General features: G+C 42.1%; 1 protein-coding gene across 1 annotated transcript in view; it reads right to left on the reverse strand.

Moving 5' to 3' along the window:
- myo1d (myosin 1D) overlaps positions 1-17,105 on the reverse strand; it is a 193,458-nt gene extending 176,353 nt beyond the window's left edge. Inside the window, exon 1 of the mRNA XM_049564439.1 lies at positions 16,618-17,105. Coding sequence (XP_049420396.1) covers positions 16,618-16,712 — 95 coding nt within the window. The 5' untranslated portion in view covers positions 16,713-17,105. The remainder of the gene's footprint in view (positions 1-16,617) is intronic.
- Between the last annotated feature and the right edge of the window lie 8,222 nt (positions 17,106-25,327).

Below are 25,327 nucleotides of genomic sequence, written 5' to 3' on the forward strand. Positions count from 1 at the left end.
AGGCCCTGGCTGTGAAAGTGAGTAAGCTCTTCCACCCCCACAGCGGCTCAGGGCTCAGCTCCAACAGGTGGACAGAGAACAATGCAGCGCTGAAGGAAACAGAGGATGACATCACAGCCACCCAGGACACACAAACATACACAAAGGAAACACCCGCACACACACACACACGAGCAGCATCAGCCATCTGAGTCACATGCATCATTAGGGATTCCCACACAGGACGCCATGCAAGCTGATTCCTGAAAAACATAACGCTTGGTGCCTCAGTGAATGAGGGTCAAAGAGGAGATAAGAGCGTTGCATGAATGCATCCCGTCTCTTGTGTTATATGTGTGTGTGTGTCGGAGAACAAGGCTTCTGGGAAGTTGTGTCTGGGGGTAATGTTGCAGACAGAGGATGCGGTTGCTTGTTAAATCATGAGCCAGACAGCTTTAATGTGATGCCCAACAACATTACATCCTTAAGTGAGACAGTAACAATGGCCAGAGTGAAGATTCTTCTTTCAGGGTGATCGTTTGCAATTCAAGGATACTAAAACTGTGCACAAGATGATACGTTACCTGACCTGACAGAGACTGAAACCTTAAATTTCCTCCGTGATGAACAAGGTCATCAAGACAATAACTAAGTCTTGGTACAGATTCCACACAACCTTTTTTTTTTTTTTACAAAACCCTTTCATTACCATATAAAAGGTTTAATGCAGTTCGATAATACTGCTGAACTCACGACAGACAGTTCAGAAGTATCATCAAAATTATGAAAATCGATGCAGCAGAGCAACAGATCCAGAGTCCAGTCTTTTTTCATTCCGTATACATCGTATATATCTAGCGCCTACATTACCCACAATGCAACTTGACTGTCGACAGTTTGGCTGCAGATTGGGGTGTGTTCAAGAAGGTTAAAAAGAGGAGAAGTCATGGCCTCATATTACGTTCTCTCACTGGGTATGACACTCGATAGTGGGCGCACTAAAAAATGGGAATGATGAATTTGTTTCATACGGAAAATAAAGATATGGGTGAGAATAGCAGTTCTGCAATTCTTTAAAAGGTTTCTACATGAAAATGTTTTATTTTGTATCGGCCAGCGTCAATTTGAGTGTACCCACAAAGTTCTGTCAGGCTGAGAGCACCTGAGCAGACACCATCCCTTTATCCAGCTTTCTTTGCCGTAACCCTCCAACATCACAGCTCCAGCTACACTGTGCATGTGTCAGACCCCAGGGAGCGTTTCCCAGCCTTCATTTAACAGCCTTGAGCGTGTTATGCTTGTAGCAGCTAATGTAGCCTCGAGCTGATAGCCTGAAGCAGAGATGAGCAGTGGGATACAGAGGTCTGCTAAGCTCACTTCTTTCTAACTCTACACCAGCAGATCTTTTTTAACCTTTAAATTTATAGTCTTCAGACCCGGCTGACACGAATAATCAGACTTCACACTCAAGGCTTTAAACAAACTTTCTGCAGTAGTATTTTCCAAAATCTGCAAAAAGGGGTGTAAAACATAAGTTTCATTGCTTCTTTCGACACTGATATATTTGCTGATGTTAAAAAATCTGCCATGATGCCGTTTTGATTCACTTTAATTCTGTGATTGATGTGAAACGATGTCTTTTTCTTGGCTGCGAACCATTATCTGCCTGGTGCTTGGCTGCTAACACTGTCTGAATGTTTAGGATGGAGGTGTGCTTGGATGGAAATGGTGCCATGGGAATTTCAAAATAAAGGTGTATCTTACAGATGACAATATGTATGAACGTTTTCACTTTGCATCAACGATACTGGATCGATCATTGAATCGATATATATCGATCCAGATCGATGCATCATCACACCCCTACGTGACTAATGTTGTCTTTCATGTGATCAGCTGCTTCATTCACAGTCTTTTAATTGTTTTTGTGCTTTGGCAACACACGTTAAATGTTGTGTCAGTAAAGCCTGTTGAATTGAATTAAATTGAATCATCAGGTGGAGATCCCTCAGTCGACTGAGATCGCTCAAGTGGAGCAGTCCTTTTTTTGTCAGTGTGCTGCGTGGTGTACTTCTGAAGATGTTTTGGTCCCCAGATTTTGCTAAGGCTCAGAGACAACATTATCTTATTTTTCTGCTTAGAAGTAGTGAATTTACAGTTCACAGCAACTTAATGCACTTTTCCGATCCGTTAGCGCAGTTAGCTTGTTTACTATATTAGGGAAATGTCTCTGTCACACTGAACGTCCAGCTCAGCCCAGATCAAACGTTAAACTCAATATGGGGGGTCGAATAAAAAATGAATCAGCAAATACTTGCACGAGAAAAGCAAAATCTGATTCGACAGACAGAAGAGTCGGGTGCAGCCCTAATCAGCACTTCTCCCCTTTAACAAAATATGCCAATTCTACAACGATGCATAATGCTGTCTTAACAAACTCAACTGTTCAAGAACTACTTTTAGACTATTTTATTTGGGCAAACTCACCACAAGGTCTATTTAGAAGCTGTTCCTCAGCTTTTATGCTGACATGGAGGAACATCTACAAGTCTATCCACCAACTACAACCACGTGAAATGATTGAAAGCCCCAGAGCAGAAACTGAATGAACCTTGAGTCGTTGTTTCCACAATCAAGGGTAGACTTTCAACCTCAGCTTGTAAAGTTACGTTTTAGATCAGAAAATATCTCGTCACAGAGTAAGTAAACATCTGACCAAGCATTCAATGCCAATACTTGATGCTACAGACACATTTGAAACTTAAAATATCTTGGTTGAAACATACTAAGTCTATACGTAACACACACATCTTACAATGTGTAAGAGGACTAAAGTTATCAGAGAAAATGGTGAAAGGCAGGGTCCAAATCAAACTATGACACAAAGGCACCAAGAGAAGAACAAAACCATGAGCCTGTGCTAAATGGCCTGCTCCCGACCCCGCCTGCCAGCTCAGGCAGTCCACAAATGAGACGTCTCTGTTGAGCTGGTGAACTTATTTTAGGGGGGAATAAAGCTACACAAGCACTGCCCCTGTTTATGTAAGGATGGTAATGTGTTTCAGATTACAGATGGTTGTATGGAAATTCTTGTGGCGAGACTGGACTTTTCACTGCTGGATTGCAGGAGAGCAGGCCTGCGAAGCATTTCTCAAAAAGCCTTCTATGAACCCGTCAGTTCAGGGGAGACTCTTTTTTCTCCATGATTAGTGAGACATCTCCTGGGAGTGTCGGTCTGAGGCACTGAGGCAGCACTTGCACGTGGAGTTTTCATGAAGTTTGAAGAAGAATATTTCACTTATGTAATTGGCCAGACTCTGTCCCTTTAAGCCTATGATTGAAACTTTCCCGTTGCACTCCCTTGCTGCTGGTCTCGCCAAGAGAAAGAGCTACTGGGCAAATGAGCAGGAAGCTAACAGGAGGACACCATCTATCTTAGCGTTCATCTATAAATATTTCTCTTCCAGTCACTGACTACCGCTATGAGGAAAAAAACTTTAATAAGCGGGTTGGGATTAAATATTCTTAGAGGCATTTGCTGCGCAGTATCATCCATTTTCATCTTTGCTGCAGGGTAAGGATATGTCAGCCAGAACTGTGTGTTCTGCACATGGACTTTGCTTTTATTGCTGAGGAATGAACAATGGCATGAAAAAAGCAAATATGTGAGCTAAGGAAAGGACCCTGAACTAAAAACGCTTTGACGCCAAATGCCAATACTTTTAAGAATCCAGACTAGAGATGTAAAGGTTCCGCCATTATCCGTTAAGTGTCAGGAATATTTTTGACCAGTTATACATGTCGGGTTATAGGCTAACTTTGCTGCTCTTCAATTTACTGCACAGTGCACCAACTGGGTCTGGTGGGAGCAAGCTAGTGCTGTCGCTCATTCGGAGATTACGACTGGTGACGCCATCCTGGCTCAAAAGTGTTGCTGTGGAAAGACTGGGCATCATTCACTAATATGTACCTAGAAATGTTCTTACGCTGCAGATAAAATAAGTGCACATGCAAAATTATCTTCAGATTCATGAGACGTGCGCACCAGCTGATTTTGTTCTTATCACCCTGCATACGTTGGTGAATCAGAATCGTTGTAAATGAACAGACATGTGCCTGCTATCTACAATCAGCACACTGCCACGCCCTCTCTTCTCTATATAAGGAGAATTATATTCATATTAAGGACCAGATACACCAGTACGTGCAATATCTTTCAGCAAGGTTAGATTTTACCACCTGCTTAGAGGTAAATCAGAATCTTTTATATACCCTGTTAATTATAATAATAATTATAATAATAATAATAATAATAATAATAATAATAATAATAACAACAGAGCTAATAATAATTTCATGACACTAAAAATTGGTGGGAGTAACCATCGTTAGATTGAATAAAAACAATGGAAATCAAAACTGTTAAATTTTAATAGAGACATTCTCATATACTCCACTGTAAGATAAGACTGGGGCACTCAGTTTTTATTGTGGAATATTTTAATTATGACAATAACTGATGAGGATGAAATAAGTGCATGCATGGGTAAATTAGTAAACTAACAGTTTTAAATATTGTTGTCAATTAAAACCTTTTTTGATGAATGTGGTTTTAATACTCTATACGTCTAGTTAAGAAGTGTGTGTTTACATTTTTTGAGACAGCTGGTCCTTCATCATTTGCACATGCTAATGGTCTGATGCAGTTCTAAATTTGTCCCCAAAGTACGAATAATTCAGGTGAGAAAATATCAATGAATCCCTGATATTTACTATAAAGTTCGTACGCATGGTTTAAGCACAGATTTGTATATATGCATTGTTTGTGAATGAGGCCCATTACGGCCACCCTCCAGTCTCCCACTGAACCACTCTGATGAGTGAGCGGCTCAGTTTTGAACCACAAACCCTCTTTAGCATTGTTAACAATAGCCATGTTTCCATCAGCCTGTTTAGATGCGTATCTAGAAGTATCACATTGGAAAATTATGATGGAAACCAAAATTCGAATTAAAATCCCCTGATTCGCACAAACTAAAATACGCTCACTTTAGCTGGGTTTTAGTTGATTCGAAAAAATGTTGATTTGCAAAACGGGGGATGGAAACAGTTACGTTCGAATTAAGTCTGACGTAGCGCACCTCTCTCCATGGTGATATCCACACTCCGGGTCGGGAAGGCAGTAATGCATTTACAAGCTGGTTGCCAACCGCCAGAAAACGTAGAAGAGGAAGAATACGAGACTTGTTTTGTTTCCGGTTCTGCGGAAAACTCTTTCACCAAAGTCCGTACATTTAATGGAAACACACAGGATTCATATTTCTTTTAATATGCATTTCCCAATGATTCAAATCACTTTTGGATGGAAACATAGCTAATGTAATCACTGCTAGCTCTGTTAGCACCGTTAGCAGTGTCAGCACAGCTAGTGGTGCTAAAGGGTCGGGGGGGGGTTTTAACTCAAAATGAGGGTGCTTCCTCACTGTGGCCACCTGGGAAGTGACCTTAGGGTGGCCACCATGATACCACAGCAACACTGTCCAGCCACCAGGAAAGCGTTACCAATGGTAATCTGAAATGAGTGGCACCCCTAGGTAGCTCCCACCCAACACAGGTGGTCTCAGTGCAGAGCAGCCAAGGCTAGCATTAGCTAATCAGTGAGGACCAGAAGGTGGGCAGTGGCCACTACGTTTCCGTATGTTAAAGGCGCTCTATGTAAGAATGTGGCCAAAACGGTTAAATTCAAAATACTGCTGCGAGTCGTGTCCACCCCCCCTCCCCTACAGATTCGAGGTTGCTGGACAGTGGCACGCTGGAGACTGATTTGTTTGCCCACAGGCGGCTGCCGTGGTAGGGCCGTGTCGCCACATCGCCGCGTCCTTTATCTTCGGTTTTCCAGCGGACCGTTCAAGCAAGTCCGGCTTCTCTGCTGCTAACGCTGCTGCCAGGATACAGCTGCTAATGCTATGTACCAGGACACTGCTAATGCTGCTTGCCATGCTGCTGTAGCTCAGTCGTAACTGTAACTGATGCTGAGACTCTACTGACTGTGTGACTGGTAGACGGTGGTGGGTGGCGCAACAGGCCAAAACACAAATTCAAAACATAAACATGATTTGCGGAGTGTAAAAATGCTTTTTAAATGCAAATATTCTGGCTGTACTATTGTTGCCGGTGAGATCAGTATGTTATATGAACATTATTCCTTAGTCTCTGTGACATATTAGGATGAGTTTACGACTGTTTGCTTTAGATTTCTTACATATTGCTCCTTTAACATGGCCAACTGGCTGTCTGTCAGCAAAGCCAACAGAAAATAAACATTGACGTTGAGAGGGAATAATTATACGCACATCACGTAGGTGCAAGGCTATCAACAAACAGTGTACATGAGTAAAAAAGTAATGTTTGCACACCTACTTCATGCCACACAAGTGTAAAGAAGACAATGGTTTGATCCTACTCAGATATTTGTCAGGTTAAAAATGACCTGATGAATATCTGAGTAGGATCAAAACATTGTCTTCATTAAACCTGTGTAGTGTACAGGTGTTACTTTTTTTTTCTCAAGACATTTGCATCACAAAACATTAAAATTTCATCTCCTCTAAATGAACAGCACTTTGAAATGCTGAAACTCACTGAGTCAATGAAGTGCCAGACTAAGGGCTCATTTATGCTCCTTTTACGTACGAAAATGTGTACGTCCGTTTCAAACGATGTTACCGTCCCTGCCCACATGCTTCCATGTGCCCTTTACGTTGGCATGGATGTTAACCAATATATCCACCAGGGGGCAGCCAAGCGTCAAAAGTTTATGACAACAACAGACTCAAAAACAAACATGGCGACTGTGGAGGAGATATTGATAATGTGCCTCTTGCATAAAAGACAAAAACAGAGGCAGCGTTGTAGGAGGAGGTAGTCGGTGAGGCCGTAAAATACATCGCGACTGGAGGACGGAGAATTCTTTTCTCTAGTACTGCCGATGAGAGAAACTGAATTGTTATTTCTTCTTCGTGTCTCACTAGAGCTACGTATCGGGTAGTGACAGCAACACTGCCCCCACGGTTCCCGGTGGTACTGCTCCGTTTGGCCCGTATCCGTAAGCTTTATGGAAACGTGCAGAAATATGGATGAAATGAACGCGGAGCACGGACAGAAGGCTCCGTCCATATCCGGATCCGTATTTAACATTGAGCATAAATGAGCCCTAAGGGGAGCGACATCTTGTATTCTAATCATTGAGTTTCGTCTTAAAAGTTAATCAGTTAGTTACCGGTTAATTGGTGTTAACCGAAACTGACGTCCCTACACCTGACATAAAAATACTTTCAGTATCACCTGGTCTTCCACTGAAATGAAAGCCTTACTTACTGAACCGTATCTCACAGGAGAAGTACAAACTGTGACCTTTGACCTCAGATTTCTCCACCTGGCAATCCTCACTCTACCTGAGCCTCAAGGGTACTTTGATCCCTCTGATTATTCTGCAGGAGGAATAGAGAATGAGTCGGGTTGTCTCTTTCTGCACCACACCTCCTCTAGTCTACTGACCAGTTCAAAACAGGAGAGCCATTGTTCCTCTAAACAGCAGATGAGAATGATTTGCCTGTAATTTCATGGTGAAATCCAGGAAACACCAGAAATAGAGTGGTAACTTTAACTTTGTGAGTTATGTAACTGTGAAAAGTATGTGTCACTGCTACCTAAGAATTAAATACCCACAATTTTGAATCTCAGATACATGTGCCGGTCTGTCTGTCTGTCTGTCTGTCTGTCTGTCTGCACATACGGTTCCCAACTAAGCTGTGAAGAGGAGCTGCAGGAAATAATGAAATGTGAGGAGCAAAGGCGAGGGGAAATGCCAGCTTTCCTGCCTCGCTGGCCTGCTCCATATTATTGGAGACTTCCTGTTCAAAGTCCTCTTTAACTCTGCATAGATGGGTTCAAAGGTCAAATCACTCGGAGCAGTTCATACAGTCAAACAAACAGGAGCTCGCAGAATTTATTGCCACTGATTCAGCCATGAATTTCTATCAATATATACCTTGAAAATTATTAAAACACAAGTCCTCAGTTAGGAATTTGTAGCCTCTGTTGAACATATTTGCACCAGATAGTGGTGCATACCACATGTGGGCACTTCAGACTGTGCAGAAGCTGTCCCTGAAATAGTGCACATATTTGGGCTCTCACAGTGTTTTGCTATGGGATATATAAGCCCCACCCGTCATGTACTCCAACAAGATTAAAACAAACATCCAGTCCTGTGAAATCCGACCCTCTCAACTTCTTCTTCACCAATTCTCATTCATCTGCACAAAAACAGAGACAGAAGTTGTGTAATGCTTGTCAGTCTTTTGATCTGGAATATCAGGCACGCATTTGAAAGACGAATTGAAAAAATCCCTCCGTAATTATTTGGGAAACACATGGCAGTTTGGCAGGAATGTTTTTTTTCCTGGATTCCAGGGGACAGACAAAACAACGCTGCCTTATAAAGACATTTAGCTGCAGTAAAACTGAGCCTGGCTGGCACACATACTGTAAGCTCACAGGACCACCAGACCTACAGCGTGCAGAGGGCCTTCGTCACTGCTGTAGGTTTGAAATAGTTTCCTGTAATATTTATTTTCTCTTTATTTATCTAAGACAGGTTAAAGCTAAAGAAGGTAACTTTTGTTTTAGCAAATACGACAATACGCTTTTTCATTTCGTAACTGTCACCATGATCTGACAGTAGCACGAGACAAAGATAATCTGTAATCCTTGTTGTACTCCTAAAGGCATTTGCAAGAGTTATGAAAACAACCAATCAGATATAGTGAGTCTCTAACACAGCTGTCAGTCATATCAGTCACTGAAATGCAGTCAGTCTGTCAAACTAGGCAGCACCAATCAAATATGAATCAACATCCTGTACCTGCATTGCCTATTTCTGACCTCGAATCTTTTCAGAAACATATTTTAGTGTACCGTTTAGCTGTAAAATTAGAACGTTTGCTACGGCCAGTGTGCAGTCCTTGGTTTCGTCTTGACTGTTTTCAACATGGCAGCCAAGTCGCACACATTTCTCACCTCAAACAAATATTAGGTGAGAAATAGGCAGTGTAGCAACAGCATCTTGATTCATTTTTGATCAGAGCTGCCTAGTTTGACCGTTCAACCGCAGTTCATGAGCAGTGAATGGCAGCTGCTCTATTTGAAAATCACCTGTGATTGGCCAAAGTTTCCTGCGATGGGCTAGATTTTCTGAAGCCTGACAATTAGTGATGCACGGGTCTGTCGTTATGAGAGCCAATCCGCCCCGCCCAACCTGCAAACATATGCTTTAATCAATGACCCACACCTGACCCTCAACCTGCAAACCAGAGCAAGTTCTAACCCATCTTTTAAGTGGGAACATCTTAAGTATCTGATATCTTACATGGTTTGTTTACATGACGTGACAGAGGTGCATTTTTAACAGATTCAGTGTGGATAGAGAGACACTTACACAGTGTTAGGCCCACATATTCTCAGAGGAAAATATTATAACCGGACATGATGACCAGAGAGATTTTAAAATGTCAGATTCCAATTTATTTCCCTGGATAATGGAAACCCTTGGCACAGCAGCGATGATGATAAAGCCACTTGCTGTGTGTGTTTGGAGACTCGTTATATCTGTACATCTCATTAAACAACATATATATCTTCGTATTTTCCTTAAATGCACTGGAAGACAAAATCGAACATAACAATATTTCTGACCAAATACCCTCTCTGATGCGACAAAGTTGGGACAATGACTCATAACACAATGAGATTTTTGATCAATAATCATCAATAATGTGGATAGAACAACAAAGTGAGTTCATAAAAGCATTAAACAAATAGAAAAGTCTGGTAGGTTGATACATTTACATCACTTTGCTGTAATGCAGCCTTTAAAATGAGGGAAAAAAAACATTTACGCCACATCACGATAGAACGATATCCAAAATCTAAGACGATATATAGTCTGATATCTCGATAGATCTTCATATTGCCCAGCCCTAGTGTTTCTGCTAGTTATTAATAACTAACTCAGAGGTGAAATCTGTAATATTTTTTAACAAGCTCACCCGAACCGCCCAACTCGTGGGTTGTGGGTCAACCTGCACATCACAACTGAGAAACAGAGCCAAGCAGAGGTGCAGAAGTCTAGTGTTCTCTCAGACCACTTGAATTACAATATGCTCAAAGTTTATAAAGTTTGCCCATTGACGTCAAAATCAAACCGCCTGCCTGAGCTGTAAGGGAAGACAATATTAGGAGATCTAGGCTGAAGCCTCCATGGCGTCCACCCTGCTCAAGAGCTCCTGAGAAATACTGAATCCCTGTTAGTCATAGGGGAAACTCCTCTGCAGCTCTGTAGCATCCCTGTGGGCATCAATTACAAATCAATTTAGAGAGCTGATACTATAATTCCCCTCAGTCTGTAACCTTGCTGCATTCTGCTGCCATGACTCATGTTTAATCAGTTGATTCTCCTACATAAACACACGCTGGTACAATCATGGGCTGTGCCGCACAGTTTCAGCCCCAGAAATTTTATCTGCTGACTGGTCGATTCAGGCAAATTCCCAAGACCCTACAGGAATTTGGCTTGAACTTTTATCCTGCCAGACATCTCTATAAAGAGACTGGGCATCTGCTGGGCTCTATTTAGAGGCTGGGAGGCTCTCTGGAACGGGCCACACAGTTCAACCTCAAGTCAAACAAAGTAAATGTCAACTAGAACAACCATGTCTGGCCACGCTGAGGGGGAAACGAGCAATCTTTTCCAAATCGTGCCTCACATGCAGCCACTTGGGGACTTGATTACCTCTTCAGTATGGCGAGCACTTAATGGCACAAGTAGAAATCCCCTGCACCGCAGTGTAATTCAGTTGGTTGCTAGTCAAACTCAGGCAGAGTCCCTAAATGACGGCTGGCTGCACACCACAGCTCGGCTTTTGACCCACTTCAAATAAAACCATTTCACATGTTTTGCTTTTCAGTAAACGAGGCTGATGAAGCACACACAGACTGGTTTATTTGCCCTTCCAGGACTTGAAATAAAAATTCAAATACATTCACTTTGTTAAGTAGATCTAGAGCCGAGCTTTAGTGTGCAGCAAGGCCAAGCATTTAACTGTGAGGCTCAGTTCCCACATGTACTGTAGCGTAAAATACACCCAGGAGAGATGTGGAGACGTGCTCCAGCCCAAATGTTTTGGATAACTGTACCAGGAAAAATGGAGACCATTAGATGCCCCGTGCCCTCTGGATCCCTCCCTCCAGTGGTCCACTCCCACCCAGGCAAACACACTCACACATGCGTGCACGCGCACACTCTCAGACTACAGGAAAAAGAGCAAAAAGGAAGCACTCCTGGCTGGTCACACCCTCTACAAATAACAATCTGCACACGCCATCTCCGGACCGAGCTGTCTAGTTGGAGGGAAAACAAACGGGCAGAAAATGGGGGAAAATGAGGCCCGGTGCTGTCTGGCTGCTCTCAGGTCTTCTTGCCAGAGCTTCTGTACGCACCGCTACAACTTAGCTAATTTAAGAGGTATGGCTATAAAAACAGTGTGACCAGAACTGCCTTGTCCTCTGTGAAACATGCACACTTGTACACCTAGAACTCTCTTCTCTTTCATTTTCAGCTTCACATTTCAACAGTTAAATGTACTGTAAAAGCTGCAACTACTTATTATTTTCATTATCAATTCATCTGCTGATTATTTTCTCAGTTTATCAATTAATTATTTGGTCTAAAAAACATCAGAAAAGTGAAAAATGGCCACAGTTTCAAAGGTGATATCATAAAATGTCTTCTTTTGTCCAACTGACAGGCCAAAACACAAAGATTTTCCATTTACAGTACTGTACTTCCATTTAAGAAGATAGAAACATCACAAGTTTAGTACTTTTGGACTTATGACAATATATTATATTAATCTCTTCAAAATGCCTAAATGTTCTGCACTACCTCGTCTTGCACAGCCACACCTATCTCATACTGTGCCAGCACTGGAAAACGGCCTGGCTGAACTCATCATAATTCCACACTGAGGGGAAAAAATATGCTCTGGGTTGTTTGCATTTCTATAAACCAGACACAACTGTCTTGGATGGCGCTGAGCCCACGATACAGACCCTGCAAAATAGTGGGAACTTGTTTTGATGGAACATTCGCACGTGGGGAGCCGAGCTCTGGCAATAAAATGTCTAAATGCATGCAAAGAAAATACCTCATAAAACATTAAAAACTTAACAGTGAGTAGGCCGCCTGCTCGGAGGTTGTTGTTGTTTCACGCACAGAGGTAAAACAAAATGTGCAGATAAGACTGGCTATGCATGACTAGATTCACATAGCAAAGGAATTTTGAAAACCTTAACGTGCAGAGAGCACATGTGGAGGTAAATATCATCTGAAATTGGCAGCCAGTGACAGGCTCACATCCACTGTCTACATCATGTGAGCCAGACTCCACATTACCAAGCATGAATTCTACCTCAAGCATTAGCAAACAGACTTTAACAAACACACCTAAAGCAGAATAAAGTTAAAAAATGCTTACACTAACTATCTAAAGGCCAGAGACGCACAGCTGATTAGACTTTAAGTTATCAACAGATACAAACGGGGCAAAGAATATACTTCAAATTACTGGGGTGTGTGACACTTGCTTTTAACAAGCAGATAAATATTATCATCATTTATCGCACTGGTGGCAGAAAAGGAATCCAAACATGTTGGTGGGGAGCAGCGGAGGACACTCCTCCTTGTAAATAAACTGTAAGTAACTAACTGAAGCTCACTTGGCCATAGAAGGGAAACCATGCAGTCTACTCGCCAACAAGAGAAAGCTGCATCCATAAAACTCTCCAAATATTTACTCTACAAGTCACTGCTGGAAGTGTGTCTAAATACTGTACTGGGACTGGCTTGAAAATTTACTTTATCAACCACAAGTGTGGGCAGCACTGAGAAACTATACCAAGTGAGCTGATGATGAGGAGGTGTCATGTATACAACTACAGTAGCCTGCATGGGCTGACAAAACATAGCAAATTAAAACAGAAAGAACGACCCGCATAAAAAGATTCTTAGACCTTCATGTCTCCAACAAAATTCATATCACTACCAGACTATTTACTTCTGCATGTTTACGGTATATTTGCAAAGCTTTCTACATAATGCTCAAGTCATGTTGTGTATATCACCTTGGTGCTGTGATGGATACACCTATCAGCCACACCATTAAAACCACTGACAGGTGAAATGAATGACTGTTTATCTCGTCATAATGTAATGTTCTGTTGGGAAACCTTGGGTACCTGGCATTCATGTGGATGCTACTTGTCGTACTCCATGATGGCAGTGCCCCGCCAACAGGACAACGCACCACAAATGCCCAAAGGAATGTGACAAAGAGCTCAAGGCATCAACCTGGCCTAGCCAAGCTGGTACCCCACCTCGCAACCCAAAGAACTCAAAGGATCTGCTGCCAACACCCTGGTGCCAGACACCAAAGGACACCCCCCAGATGTCTTGTGTCCATGCCTTGACATTCGAAAAGCCAGAGGCCATACCATAAACTGGTACTGCTCAGGCATTACCTGAAGAATGGAGCAAAGAGCTCCAGGTACCAACCTGGCCTCCAAGGTCCCCAGGTCCCAACCTGATTGAGCATCCTGCGTCCATGCCTTGACAGGTCAGAGCCAAGTCTGATCCATGGTAAAGCCTCTGACTTCTCGAGAGTCAAGGCACAGACAGGACGTCAGGGGGGTGTCCTGTGGTGCCTGGCATCAGGCTGTTGGCGGCACATCCTTTGAGTCCTTAGGGTTGCAAGGTGGGGTACCAGCACGCCCCATGGATGCTCGATCAAATTGCAATCTGGAGAATTTGAATGCTAAGCCAACGTCTTAAGGTCTTCATCATGTTCCTTGGGCCATTGCCATCAGGGAGTGCCGTTTCCATGAGGGGGGTCTTTAATCGTGTTTGGATGGGTGATGTGTGTCAAGTGGCATCCACACGAATACCAGGACCCAAGACTTCCCAGCAGAACATTGGATTGTAACACGATGATCAATATTATTCACATCACCTGTCAGTGGTTTTAATGTTTTGGCTTATTGGTGCAGCTTTTGAATGTAATTTACCTGCTTCTTTTTATTCTGTTGTGTGGATTACTTTAAACAGCTCCTTATCAGGTTCCTGTCTCTTAAAACTGGTTCTCATAGTTGTGACGGCATCAATAAAGTCTGATCTTATCAATGAGGTCTCATCTTGTCTTATACATAACCGAAACCTAATACCATGGATTTGATTAGCTGGTCTCTCAACGCAATCGACCAAATTTCTCGACAAAGAGACTGGGCAAAGGAGAGCCCACCTGCCCTGACGGAACGTTTGCAGCCGGATGCACAATGGACTCCTGGGAGAAGTGGAGGATCGTGTGCCTGTCGACCCTTTCCGTTGAGGATGTTGAAGATGTCTACATAATTGAAATTATGATAACAGGCATTCTGCTGTTTGGAGTTAGCAGCTTCCTGATCTATCGCAAAGTTCAGAAGACGTTGGCAGCACTTTTGGCAATTGAGAAGCTGCCCGTCATGACTGAGGGAATGCGCAGGGCTGTCAACACTCAGACGATATGTGAGTTCAATCGCAAGCTGGATGCAATTCCTGAACGATTCCTTCGCAAGATGGATGCCAATTTGGAGAAGTTGTCAGCTCGGCTCGGCTGAAACTGGCCACCAATTCAGACATATTGGAAGCAAGCCCCCCCCCCCCCTGCGAACTTTGTTTCTGGATCAGAACTCTCCGAGGTCGACTCCACGGCAACGGCCGTGTCTTCATCATCAGTTATCAGACGGCAGAGACAATGGGTTGGGACTGAGTGAAGATGGAGTACATGGACTTACACATACACACACATGAAGACACATAACACGCACACCCCATCCAACTCAACGCCTTCTTGGCTCCCTCCCCCCTCCCTCCCTTCGTTGCAATGTAGCATGGGAGGGTGATGCGATGCACCCAAATGTGGCTGCGTGCGCACCCCCCAGTGTCTGTGCTGCGGCACCTCCCCTCCCCAACACCCCCACCCTCCCATATGTGCAAGTCTTCGAGTTTTGTTGTAATGTCTTATTATGTTGCTTATGTGCTGAGGTGTTTTTTTTTCCTAACCCCACACTGTGCCCCCCTACAGGAGCCTAGTTTGGGAGTTGCTTTTTTTTTCCCCTCTTCCTCCCTCTTGTTCTCCTTTTTTTTTCATCTAAGTTAACGGGGTGCTGCTCATGTGGCGACCCACAGTTCTCCCGCTCCTGTCCTCCCGTTATGTGTCACTGTCTTTTTTTATGTTTCTTGGACGGGATGTAACTGAAAGGCAATCCCCCCCCCCGGGGACCAATAAAGGTGATTCTTCTAGATTACCGATAAGATGTAAGTGTAACCTAGATACATCACAGAAATGACAATGCAATACTTCCTTGTGCATTTTTCACCACATTTTTGAGACAAAGTTATCCAGCATCAACAGCCATTCCGATTTGTAATCATCGGTTGACCGGAATATTTCAGTTCTGGGGTCGAGCCACTTCACCATTAAGTCGTCAGATACCACAGAGAGAAAAATGGTACTTCATTTCCACAAAGACATTTTTTTTTCTATGCATAATTGCCCTTCAAATATGGTTTTGGCGTGTCATTTTCAGATAACTTTCCTTCAAACTTGGACAACAGCTTACTTTAATGGTGTTACTATCACACCATAACTTACTCTTGTGTTATCAGATACTATACCACTGCCCTGTCACCTTCCACTGAGCTGTCACAACAACTTTCTCTCACTGCAAAGGAATAGAAAGCTTCACTTATGTCCCTTTCCCCTCTACTGTACCATGACTGTCCACAACCACCAGCACTATGTCCTGCATGCAGAGCACTAAAAGGTCCAACTCTGGGGGTCAGGGATCAGTTTGCACTTTCGTTACAGATGGCAGAGGTGAGGAGAGGAGACGGTGAAACTGACTCCAAGCCACAGCCCGTCTGAAACATGATGTGAACCCACAACTGCTCTCTCTTCATTCACAAAGCATGCTTGACATCATGCTTGACACAGAGCCACTGACAACACAGCTGAGAGAAACCGGTCTGCAGTAGGCAGTGTGTGTGTGTGTGTGTGTGTGTGTGTGTGTGTGTGTGTGTGTGTGTGTGTGTGTGTGTGTGGCTTGGGTGTAGTCTCACACAGCATTTTTTCAATGGGACTTACCGGTTTGATCGAAAGAAGGCATCAAATGAATGCAGTGCCACCCCAACAACTTGGATACAATTGACTGATAGTAATGTTGCAGGTGCAGTGACAGTTGGCAGGAATGCCTTGCTGGGCTGTTTGGCAACTTGTTTTCATTCATATATTCCAAGTGGGGGCCAGTGCAGTACAGTACAAGAGAAAACTACACTCTGAATGATGCTGGTCGCACCTGTTGAGGGGCTAAAAGTCACACCGTGGACACATTTCCGGTTAAAATGATGCAAAAAAGACACTGAGTTTGTCCTGGCACCTGATGACACACGTTTCTCAGGAATTACAAAGGTGAATGACCGCTTACCTGAGTTTCAGGTTCGCCATGAACTCCTCCATAGACACGTTGTCCAACAGCACAAAATCTGCCTTCCCATACTCCAGGCTCTCGTGCTCAGCCATGCTGCTACCTTTCCTCTCACTGACGCTCGCGGATGAATGTTTCAACAAGTTGCTTTGAAGTGCCGACCAAAGGTGAGCATTGGCGGGCTTCTCTGAGCACCTCCTCTCCTCAGTGCACAGCTGTGGGGTCCACGCGCATTTTCATCCGTCAAACTCTCATTTCATGTTTAATTAAGAGCGAGAAGCGGTTTAAAAACACCCTGTAGGTTTAAATGGTGATTAAAAGATGACGTTTTTTCCTCACAAGTCCAGCTTTTCTGTTAAAAATGGCGAGTTATCCCCAATTATCCTCATGTCCATACAAAGTTTCCCCTTTACGCAAAAATGTACCCTTCCCGTTACATCGTGCGCGAGCTCCGTCAGTTTTCCTGGAGTTTCTCCCCTGTCGTCCCGACCGAGCGTCCGCCAATCAGAGTGAGGCCGCCTCTCCCTGGCCCCGCCCCCCGCCCTGTGGAGAGGTGTTGGTCAGACTGGTCAAATACTTGTGAAGACCACAGCTCCTCTGTTTCTGATACATATTTCCACGATGACGGGGCCACCTCTAAGTTGTAAAACATTCGCAGAAAAACACTTAATGTTTGGGCCTGACTTTTATGATGCCCTCTGTTACCATAAAAGGAAACATTAGAGCTCATCATCATTTCCTCAGTGGGATATGAATGAAAGTTATGGCTACATACAGTACATATATATATATATATATATATATATATATATATATATATAAACGATCCTCTGACACTGACTGTCAGCTTCTCTGATGTGCTCCCTGTTCTCTCGGGATGAGGCCTCTTGTTTCAGGAGCTGAACACAAGGAACACACTGCCACTGGTTATCCACCAGGCTTACACTGATGTTAGTGCGCCACCGTGTGGAGAACACAGGCAAGTGCCTTTTCTAGAACATTAGCAGAGCATACAAAAGCACAGACATACAACATGACGTGCGTAAAATTAATAACAAAATAAAATAGGCTAGGGGGAGATTTAAATACATAAAATTACATAAAAATATATTTTAATATATTTTATTGATTTCAGGTTCATTTTCTTGAATTTAACAGTTGTGCACAATATCCTGAGATCAAAAAGGGATCAAATATTGTAGTAGGCACAGTGGTAAAATCAAATGAGGTAGTAAAATTATTCCAAGTACATCAACATAAAATAGTTAATGAAAAATGTAAAAAACAAATAACCATAATACGAACAAGGTGACCGTTGCCCCCAAAGTCGCAGGGCTGCCCTCCCATACCTACATCTCTTCTCCACTCCTCTCAGCACCCTCCACCCACAGACACCTATCGTGTGCTGGGGCTGCACTGTTGTGATAGATTTGCAGTTGCAAGATAAGATATGAAGGGTTTCCAGATTTTATTAAATTGTTGAAGCCTATCTTTCAGGGCACACTGTCAGTTTTAATGTATTTATTTATTCAAATGTAATCTTATTATTTTGACTCTTTTTTTGGTGGATTGAGACTGGTACTGTGCCCCCTCTTGTACAGATCTCTATAATCCTGTTTGTATTATTTTTGTTAGTCAAGACTGAATTTGTCATTTGACATCTAGAACCGTCATGTACCACCCTAACAAAAAACAAAATTTGAATTATAGTTGCTGCGCTGGAATGGTTGGGCCGGGCAATTTTAAGCAATTCTGGGCAACAAGAGGCAGTATAGGAAGACAACAAGAAAGTTGCCATTATAGTGTACATTCTGCATCACTTGAGGCTTGAACTCACAACCTCTGACACCAAGAAGCATCTCCTATCTAACTGAGCTAATTAGCAAGTGATAACCTTTTCGTGGCTTCACAAACTGAGTAAGTCAGCCACCAGGATGACAGCAGCTGTCAAGGCAGATTTCAAACTGCTGTCATAAATTCAGTTATGAGGACAAAAATCTGAAAATACACATCTTGCATCTAGACAGCATGGAGATGTTGTTAATTTGTTTTTAACAATGATTGATCTACTACATAAGTGAAAAACTGATGTGTAAAGATGCTCTATTCCCATTGACAGCAATAGTTCACATGAGGGCAGAATTCAAAATGCTGTCAAAAATTCAGTTTTTGATATCAAATTCTGATATTTTCCAAACATCATCTACCATGACTCCAAAATTTTGTTAATGTTTTTCATGAACATTAAAAACTTATTTACCAAGAATTTGCATGTATATGTTTACAGTACTGTTTACAGTCAAACGTCTTGATGCACTGTAGGCTCAATTTTTAATTAATCAAAAATCTGTGAGGACAGTTTGTGGAGGACAGTCTGAAGATGCTCTGTAGCAAGTTTGGTGTCAATTGAGCAAAAGTTGTGGGAGGAGATAGGTTTAAAACGTTTTACAGTTTTTGAAAAAAAAATCAGAGTGGTGGACTTCATAATTTGCAATAGGTTTAAATGTACAAATGTTTCTTCAGTATTGGGGCTACATTTTGGTGAAAGTTGTGAAGCTGTAGCACATACAGTTGATTTGTCGTAAATTTTCAAAGTTTTGAACTTTAGACGCTTGCTGTAGCGCCACCATCAGGACTATTGACTTGTGTTTGCAGCTGAGCAAATCTGGCATAGGACTGCACCTCTGTGCAAAGTTTGGTGATTTTTCGCACATGGGAAGTATGATTTCCTCAGAAGAAAAAGAAGAAGAAGAAGAAGAAGAAGAAGCAGGAGCAGGGAAAACAAGAGGACCGCCTGCCCGGACCCTAATTATAAAAAGGGAGCAAACAACATCGAGCTCCAACACAAGGGTCATGATTCAAAACATTTTCTTTCCTGTTCAAAGTCATTTATAGACCAGTTAAAGGAGGGCTTGCTATTTCTTCACTCACTACAATGAATACTGTATTTACCCATAAGTAAAATTATATTAATTATGTCAGAGACAGATGAATCCAGATTATCCACAAATAAAATGATGTGTGAGATGTCAAAGGTTAGAAGACCAAAATCTTTGGGACACAGGGCAAAGAAAAACCATGTGCTCTAAAGTGTCTTCATTTCCACCACAGAGGGTTCAGGGGTCGACCTGGAATTTAAACCTTTTCTTAAGAAATACAGCTGTTGGATAAATCTTATAAATTACCAAGTCCTCAAACTTTACAGAAGTGCAGCACTCAGTGGCTGGAATATGCCTTTAATCATCCGACCTACAATTGTTACACTTGTTCCAGATGATTCCAGACAAATTAGAACATATATCGAGAAATATAAATGAACATATTTCTTTAAAATAACCAAAATTTTCAATGGTGAGGAGAGATGAAGCTCTTTTGTATTTGTATTCATATATTCATCAGAGGCATGGCACATTAGAGATTACATGAAAATGATTCAGGTTAAAGGAGGTTTGTGATTTGACTTTAAAAAACAAGGTCGCTTTATTATATATTAATCTGCCTTTTTGATGGAGGGTCTTTTATTTTTCTCCCACTATAATTTCCATAGGATCCAAAGAAAATGTAATCAGTATGTTTGTGTCGATCTTCTGGATCTCCTGGCAAAAAGAGACATTTGAAGTCATGACCCCGTAATAATGAGAAGAGCTTTTCATTCCTTTACACCTCCAGTTGATGTTATCTGGGCTCACACAGGACTTGTTTCTTCTGCACCGCCCACATACAAGTGTGTTGATATCTGAGAATAGACCCACAGCATCATCATGGCCCTTAACCTCACACCAAAGCTGCAGAGAGACGAGCAATGCAAAGAAAACGTACAGCTTGGGAATGAAACAATGCTTATTTAAGAGCTACACAGTAAGCCCGATAACAAGATGCAGGGACGGCGCTACACTGGGGCTAGGGGGTGCTATAGCCCCGTCAAAAATCTGTGTAGCCCCAGTTAAGCCCCTCAAGCATTTTATTTTATATCTTATAATATATATTTTTAAGTTGAAAACAATAAAAAGTTCACAAGTAGCCATTCTGTTCCAATGCAATCCTCGCTTGCATGTTTGTGCTGCGCCTGTACCCCATTGATTGGTGTACCATAACCTGTGTGTGTGTGTGTGTGTGTGTGTGTGTGTGTGTGTGTGAGGGGAGAGGAGGGGAGGGGGGAGTCCTTTGTTTATACTCGCACGTTAGGCTAAGGCTAGTTAGCCTACAGTCTGTTGCAATGGATCGTTTTGTGATCGAGAAAAAATCGTAGATGGTATGAGGATTACAAATGGCTGGAATATTCATATTAATAATGCATATGGAATAAATGCACTTGCTGTCGCATTTTGGATGTATTGTCTGGTTATTGGCAGGCGATGGGCGCTGTCCGGTGCTGTCCGGTGCTGAATCTGTCGCCTTTGCACGTGAAACATTTTTGCCATTGCCTTGTGGTCACTTGTATTAGGCTGAACTATTTTGTTGGACATTCTTTGGCCAAATTCAGTTAAAACCATTTTTATATCGAACATGCTTGTGCTGTGTATCATAGCTGCTTTTACTGAAAAAACAAGAACCTCCTTATAAAGTAACTGAAGTCATGAAAATCAGTTATTTTCTTAGCACCCCCACGTATCGGTCAAGCTCCCCCTTAGTCCCGGGAGAGAAAAAATCCTGGCACCGTGCCTGACAAGATGACAGCTCAGTGAACTCGTAGATATAGTAGGCCTGGGTGGGGGTGGATAGAAAAGTGCAGCAGTTCTTCTTCTAGTGGCAACACACCCTGCAGGTGATAATGACTTTGTTCAGGTGAGGCCCTGTCAGCTACACCGGGGAGTAGGGGCCACATTTGTTCACAGGAACGCACCTCTCAGGCATCTTTGCTTTGATTATGGAAAAATTTCCCTACGAGGACAATGAACCATGTTGTATCGTATCGTATCGTATTGTACCACATCGTTTTGTATCGTACCGTATTGCATCGTATCATATCGTATCGTATCATATTGTATTGTATTGTATCGTATCGTACCGTACCACATCGTATTGTACCACATCGTATTGTATCATATTGTATCATTTTGTATCATACCGTATTGCATCGTATCATATTGTGTCGTTTTGTATCGCATCGTACTGCGGCATATCATATCGTATTGTATTGTATCGCATTGTACTACATCGTATCGTATCATATTGTATCGTTTTGTATCGTACCATATTACATCGTATCATATCGTATTGTATTATATCGTATCACATCACATTGTATCGTATTGTATCAGATCATATCGTATTGTATCGTATCGTATTGCATCGTATCACATTGTACCGTATTTTTTAAATTTTATTTTTTATATACGTTATTAATCCCAAAGGGGAAATTCAATTTTTTTAACTCTGTTGTCAGTTACACACAGGTCCAAACACACACATGCACAAACTGGACCTATACATGCACTAAGTGGAGAGATGTCAGAGTGGGCTGCCCATGACAGGCGCTCCGAGCGGTTGGGGGGTTCGGTGCCTTGCTCAGGGGCACCTCGGCAAGAGGTGAACTGGCACCTCTCCAGCCACCAGTACATGCTCCATATTTTGGTCCGGATGGCGACCGTCCAGTTCCCAACCCAAGTCCCTATGGACTGAGCTACTGCCGCCCCGTATTGTATCATATCATATCGTATTGCATCGTATCATATCGTATCGTATTGTATCATATTGTATTGAATCCTATTGTACTGTATCGTATCGTATTGCATCGTACCGTTTCGCATCATATCATATCGCATCACATTGTATTGTATTGTGTCGTATTGTGTCTTATCGTATTGTATCGTATTGCATCGTATCACATTGTATCATATTGTATTGTATCGTATCGTATTGCATTGCATCGCATCATATTGCATCATATCATATCGTATCATATCATATTACATCATATCTTATTGTATTGTGAGACATTTTTCATGGTAGAAAAAGTGATGCCATCCTTTGGAACCAAAACAAGAAAAACAAACAAAAAGAAATAACCACAATTGTCATTATCATTCAAGTAAATACAGCTATATAGAAAATCCAGCTGGAGGCAGGGGTCCCCCTGTCTACTTGAATCTTTGTCTGAGAAATGCAGGTTGTCTTCCTCCATAGATATGTTTGTTCCAGCTTGACAGGAAAGATTTTCCACCAGTTTATATTTTATTGACTGTTACTCAGCCAGAATGTGGTCTACAGAGCACAGCAGGTCTCAGCACATAAAGAATTAAGAGTGATTGTTGTAAATCATTCTACTTTATGTTAAACAGAAAGTTATTTTCTTGACTGACTGACTGACTGACTGACTGACCTTCTTCTGAGCTTCTTATGTGCATCTGTGAATGAAGTAAATTACACATTCAGTAGCTGATGTGCAGCACAGAGACAGACTGTAAGCAATTTATATAGAGGCTACCTGAGTCAGAGCGTTCTGCTGCTGCTGCTGAAGTGTTGTTTGTTCACACCTTAGACTCTCCATCTCCTGCAATACAGCAGAGTGTGCAGTTTTTTAGTAAAGATTGAAATGTTGTAACTTCAGTTAATAAGCCATCAAAATATTGCAGATTCATTGAACTTTTAACAGAATAATACTGTCAGATGTTGCAGCTTTTGTCAAGTCCAGAGCAGACCTTTCCATCAGACAGCCTGTTCTGACGGGGAAACTATTTGCAGGTTCAGTTCCCCATCTATGCTCTTGTCACAGACACCAGACTCCATTGACAAAAACAGCAATTTTAGCTTGCTGAACACAGGAGCTGCTGGTCTACCTCTACCTCAATCAGTTAGTTTGTTTGTAGTATTGTGTGACTTTGGTGAATCTGAACAAACCCTTTTAAAGCAACTCTTAACTTTCTTGCATTTCACACAGCACATTTCACAGTTTGAACATCCACAACTCCCGCCTCCCTCCAAAGCCCCATCCCCCTCCTCCTGCAACTCCACCTCCCTCCAAAGGCCTACTCCTCCCTCCTCCATTACCTCCTCATTACGTCTATGATAGATGTAGCCGTTGGCAAGGTAACGCTAACGTTAGATAGTAGTGTTAGGGTTACTAATAAGTGGAAACGCACAAGGAAGATAACGTTAATGTTTCAGAGGCTACGCTACAGTAGGCTAATGTTAGCTATTAGCAACTGGATGCTGTGTTGTCACATAACGTTATATGTTATATTAGAAGCAAACTAAACATAATATTACCTGTCCTACACAGTCAAACGCGGGGAGATGTTATGCAAGTGGTTACATCAGTTGGATGCCTCCACGTGGGAAGACAGACAGGACAGAATTTTTTTAATGGCTAGTCAAACATTTCTTTAGTTGGTGGGGTTGCACTGGGGGACTTTGGACTCTTTAGGTCTCTTTGACTTCTAAAATGTTGGCTACAGCCATGGACAGAGGTGTTGTGAGGGTGAAGGCCTGATGTGCTTCATATGAGAAATGACATTTTGCAAAGCATTCGTCACTAATTTTGCATGTAATGTTACAGAAACAGCTGCAGCTACAGCAGGCCCAAACCCCAAAATATTAACTTTCTGGACACATTAAACAAAGAAAGCAGCAACTCTATTAGAGCTGAAGCAAAAGAATGTTTGGTATAAGTCCTTGAAAATTACCTGAACCAATTAACCCATGATCAAAACAGCGGATTAATTTTCTATGGAATGACAACTGGATTAGATAACAGGTACAGTATGTCTGATCACCTTGAACACAGCAGCTACAGTAGTATCTCCCACGCTCCACAGCTTCATCTCAGTCTGTAAATGGAACTACGTGTCAAACAAAACTTGAGTCTGTCACACGACTTTGTAAGTAATTGGCTTTAATATAACGTAATGTTCTATTCTCTTTATAAGTTCAGTGTGACAAAAGTACAGCGCAGATCTGTCTGTGCCGAACAACATCTGGGAAAAGGGGAAAACTTTTGTTGCATAATGTATGAATTTTAAGTTCCATCTGCCTTCGAGCCTCGCAACATCCATGAACAAAGCTCGTACTCACAGAATCTGTGCTCCCCGTGCAGCCAAGTGCACATGATGACGGCGCCACAGACACAGCCACGGCTAAGGCAACCATCTGGGGACAACAACAGTTGCACAATAGTTATGTAAAAATGGTTTCTCGCTTACTCATTGTATAATCACATGGAATCACTGTTTTAACGTCTGCGTTGTTTAGAGGAACATGCAGTTAATGCACAGATGCAAACAGATCACAATTACTGGGCATGGAGTCTGAATCATATCAGCAGAGAAGTTCATATTTTTACTGTTCGGAGAAAAAAGTAGATTCTAGTTAGATTTGTTAATTAGAACAGCATCATATTAGATAGTGTAATTATAAAGAAGAAAGCAAAGTCAGAATTATACAGAATTGTGGAGTAAACGTGTGCTGTTTATGAAGGGAACACATTTCATCTAATTAATTTAAGTAGTTATCTCAATTATGCTTGCCACTGCTTTGGATCAAATGTATATATGCACATGGTAGGCCTATATTGAGACTAATGAGTTCTGATGGGTTATATAATCAGAATCAGAAAAAACAGTTGCAATCATATTCAATCATAAAGAAATTAAACAAAAATAAGAAGTATTTTCAAAAAATTTGTGCATTATGCTGCAATATATGACAAACTATAAGGGTAAGAAATAAGTACAAACATATTCATCCTGCCACAAAATCTGTGTGTTAAATA

Source organism: Epinephelus fuscoguttatus, linkage group LG20 (genome assembly GCF_011397635.1).
Source record: "Epinephelus fuscoguttatus linkage group LG20, E.fuscoguttatus.final_Chr_v1".
Lineage (NCBI taxonomy): Eukaryota > Metazoa > Chordata > Actinopteri > Perciformes > Serranidae > Epinephelus > Epinephelus fuscoguttatus.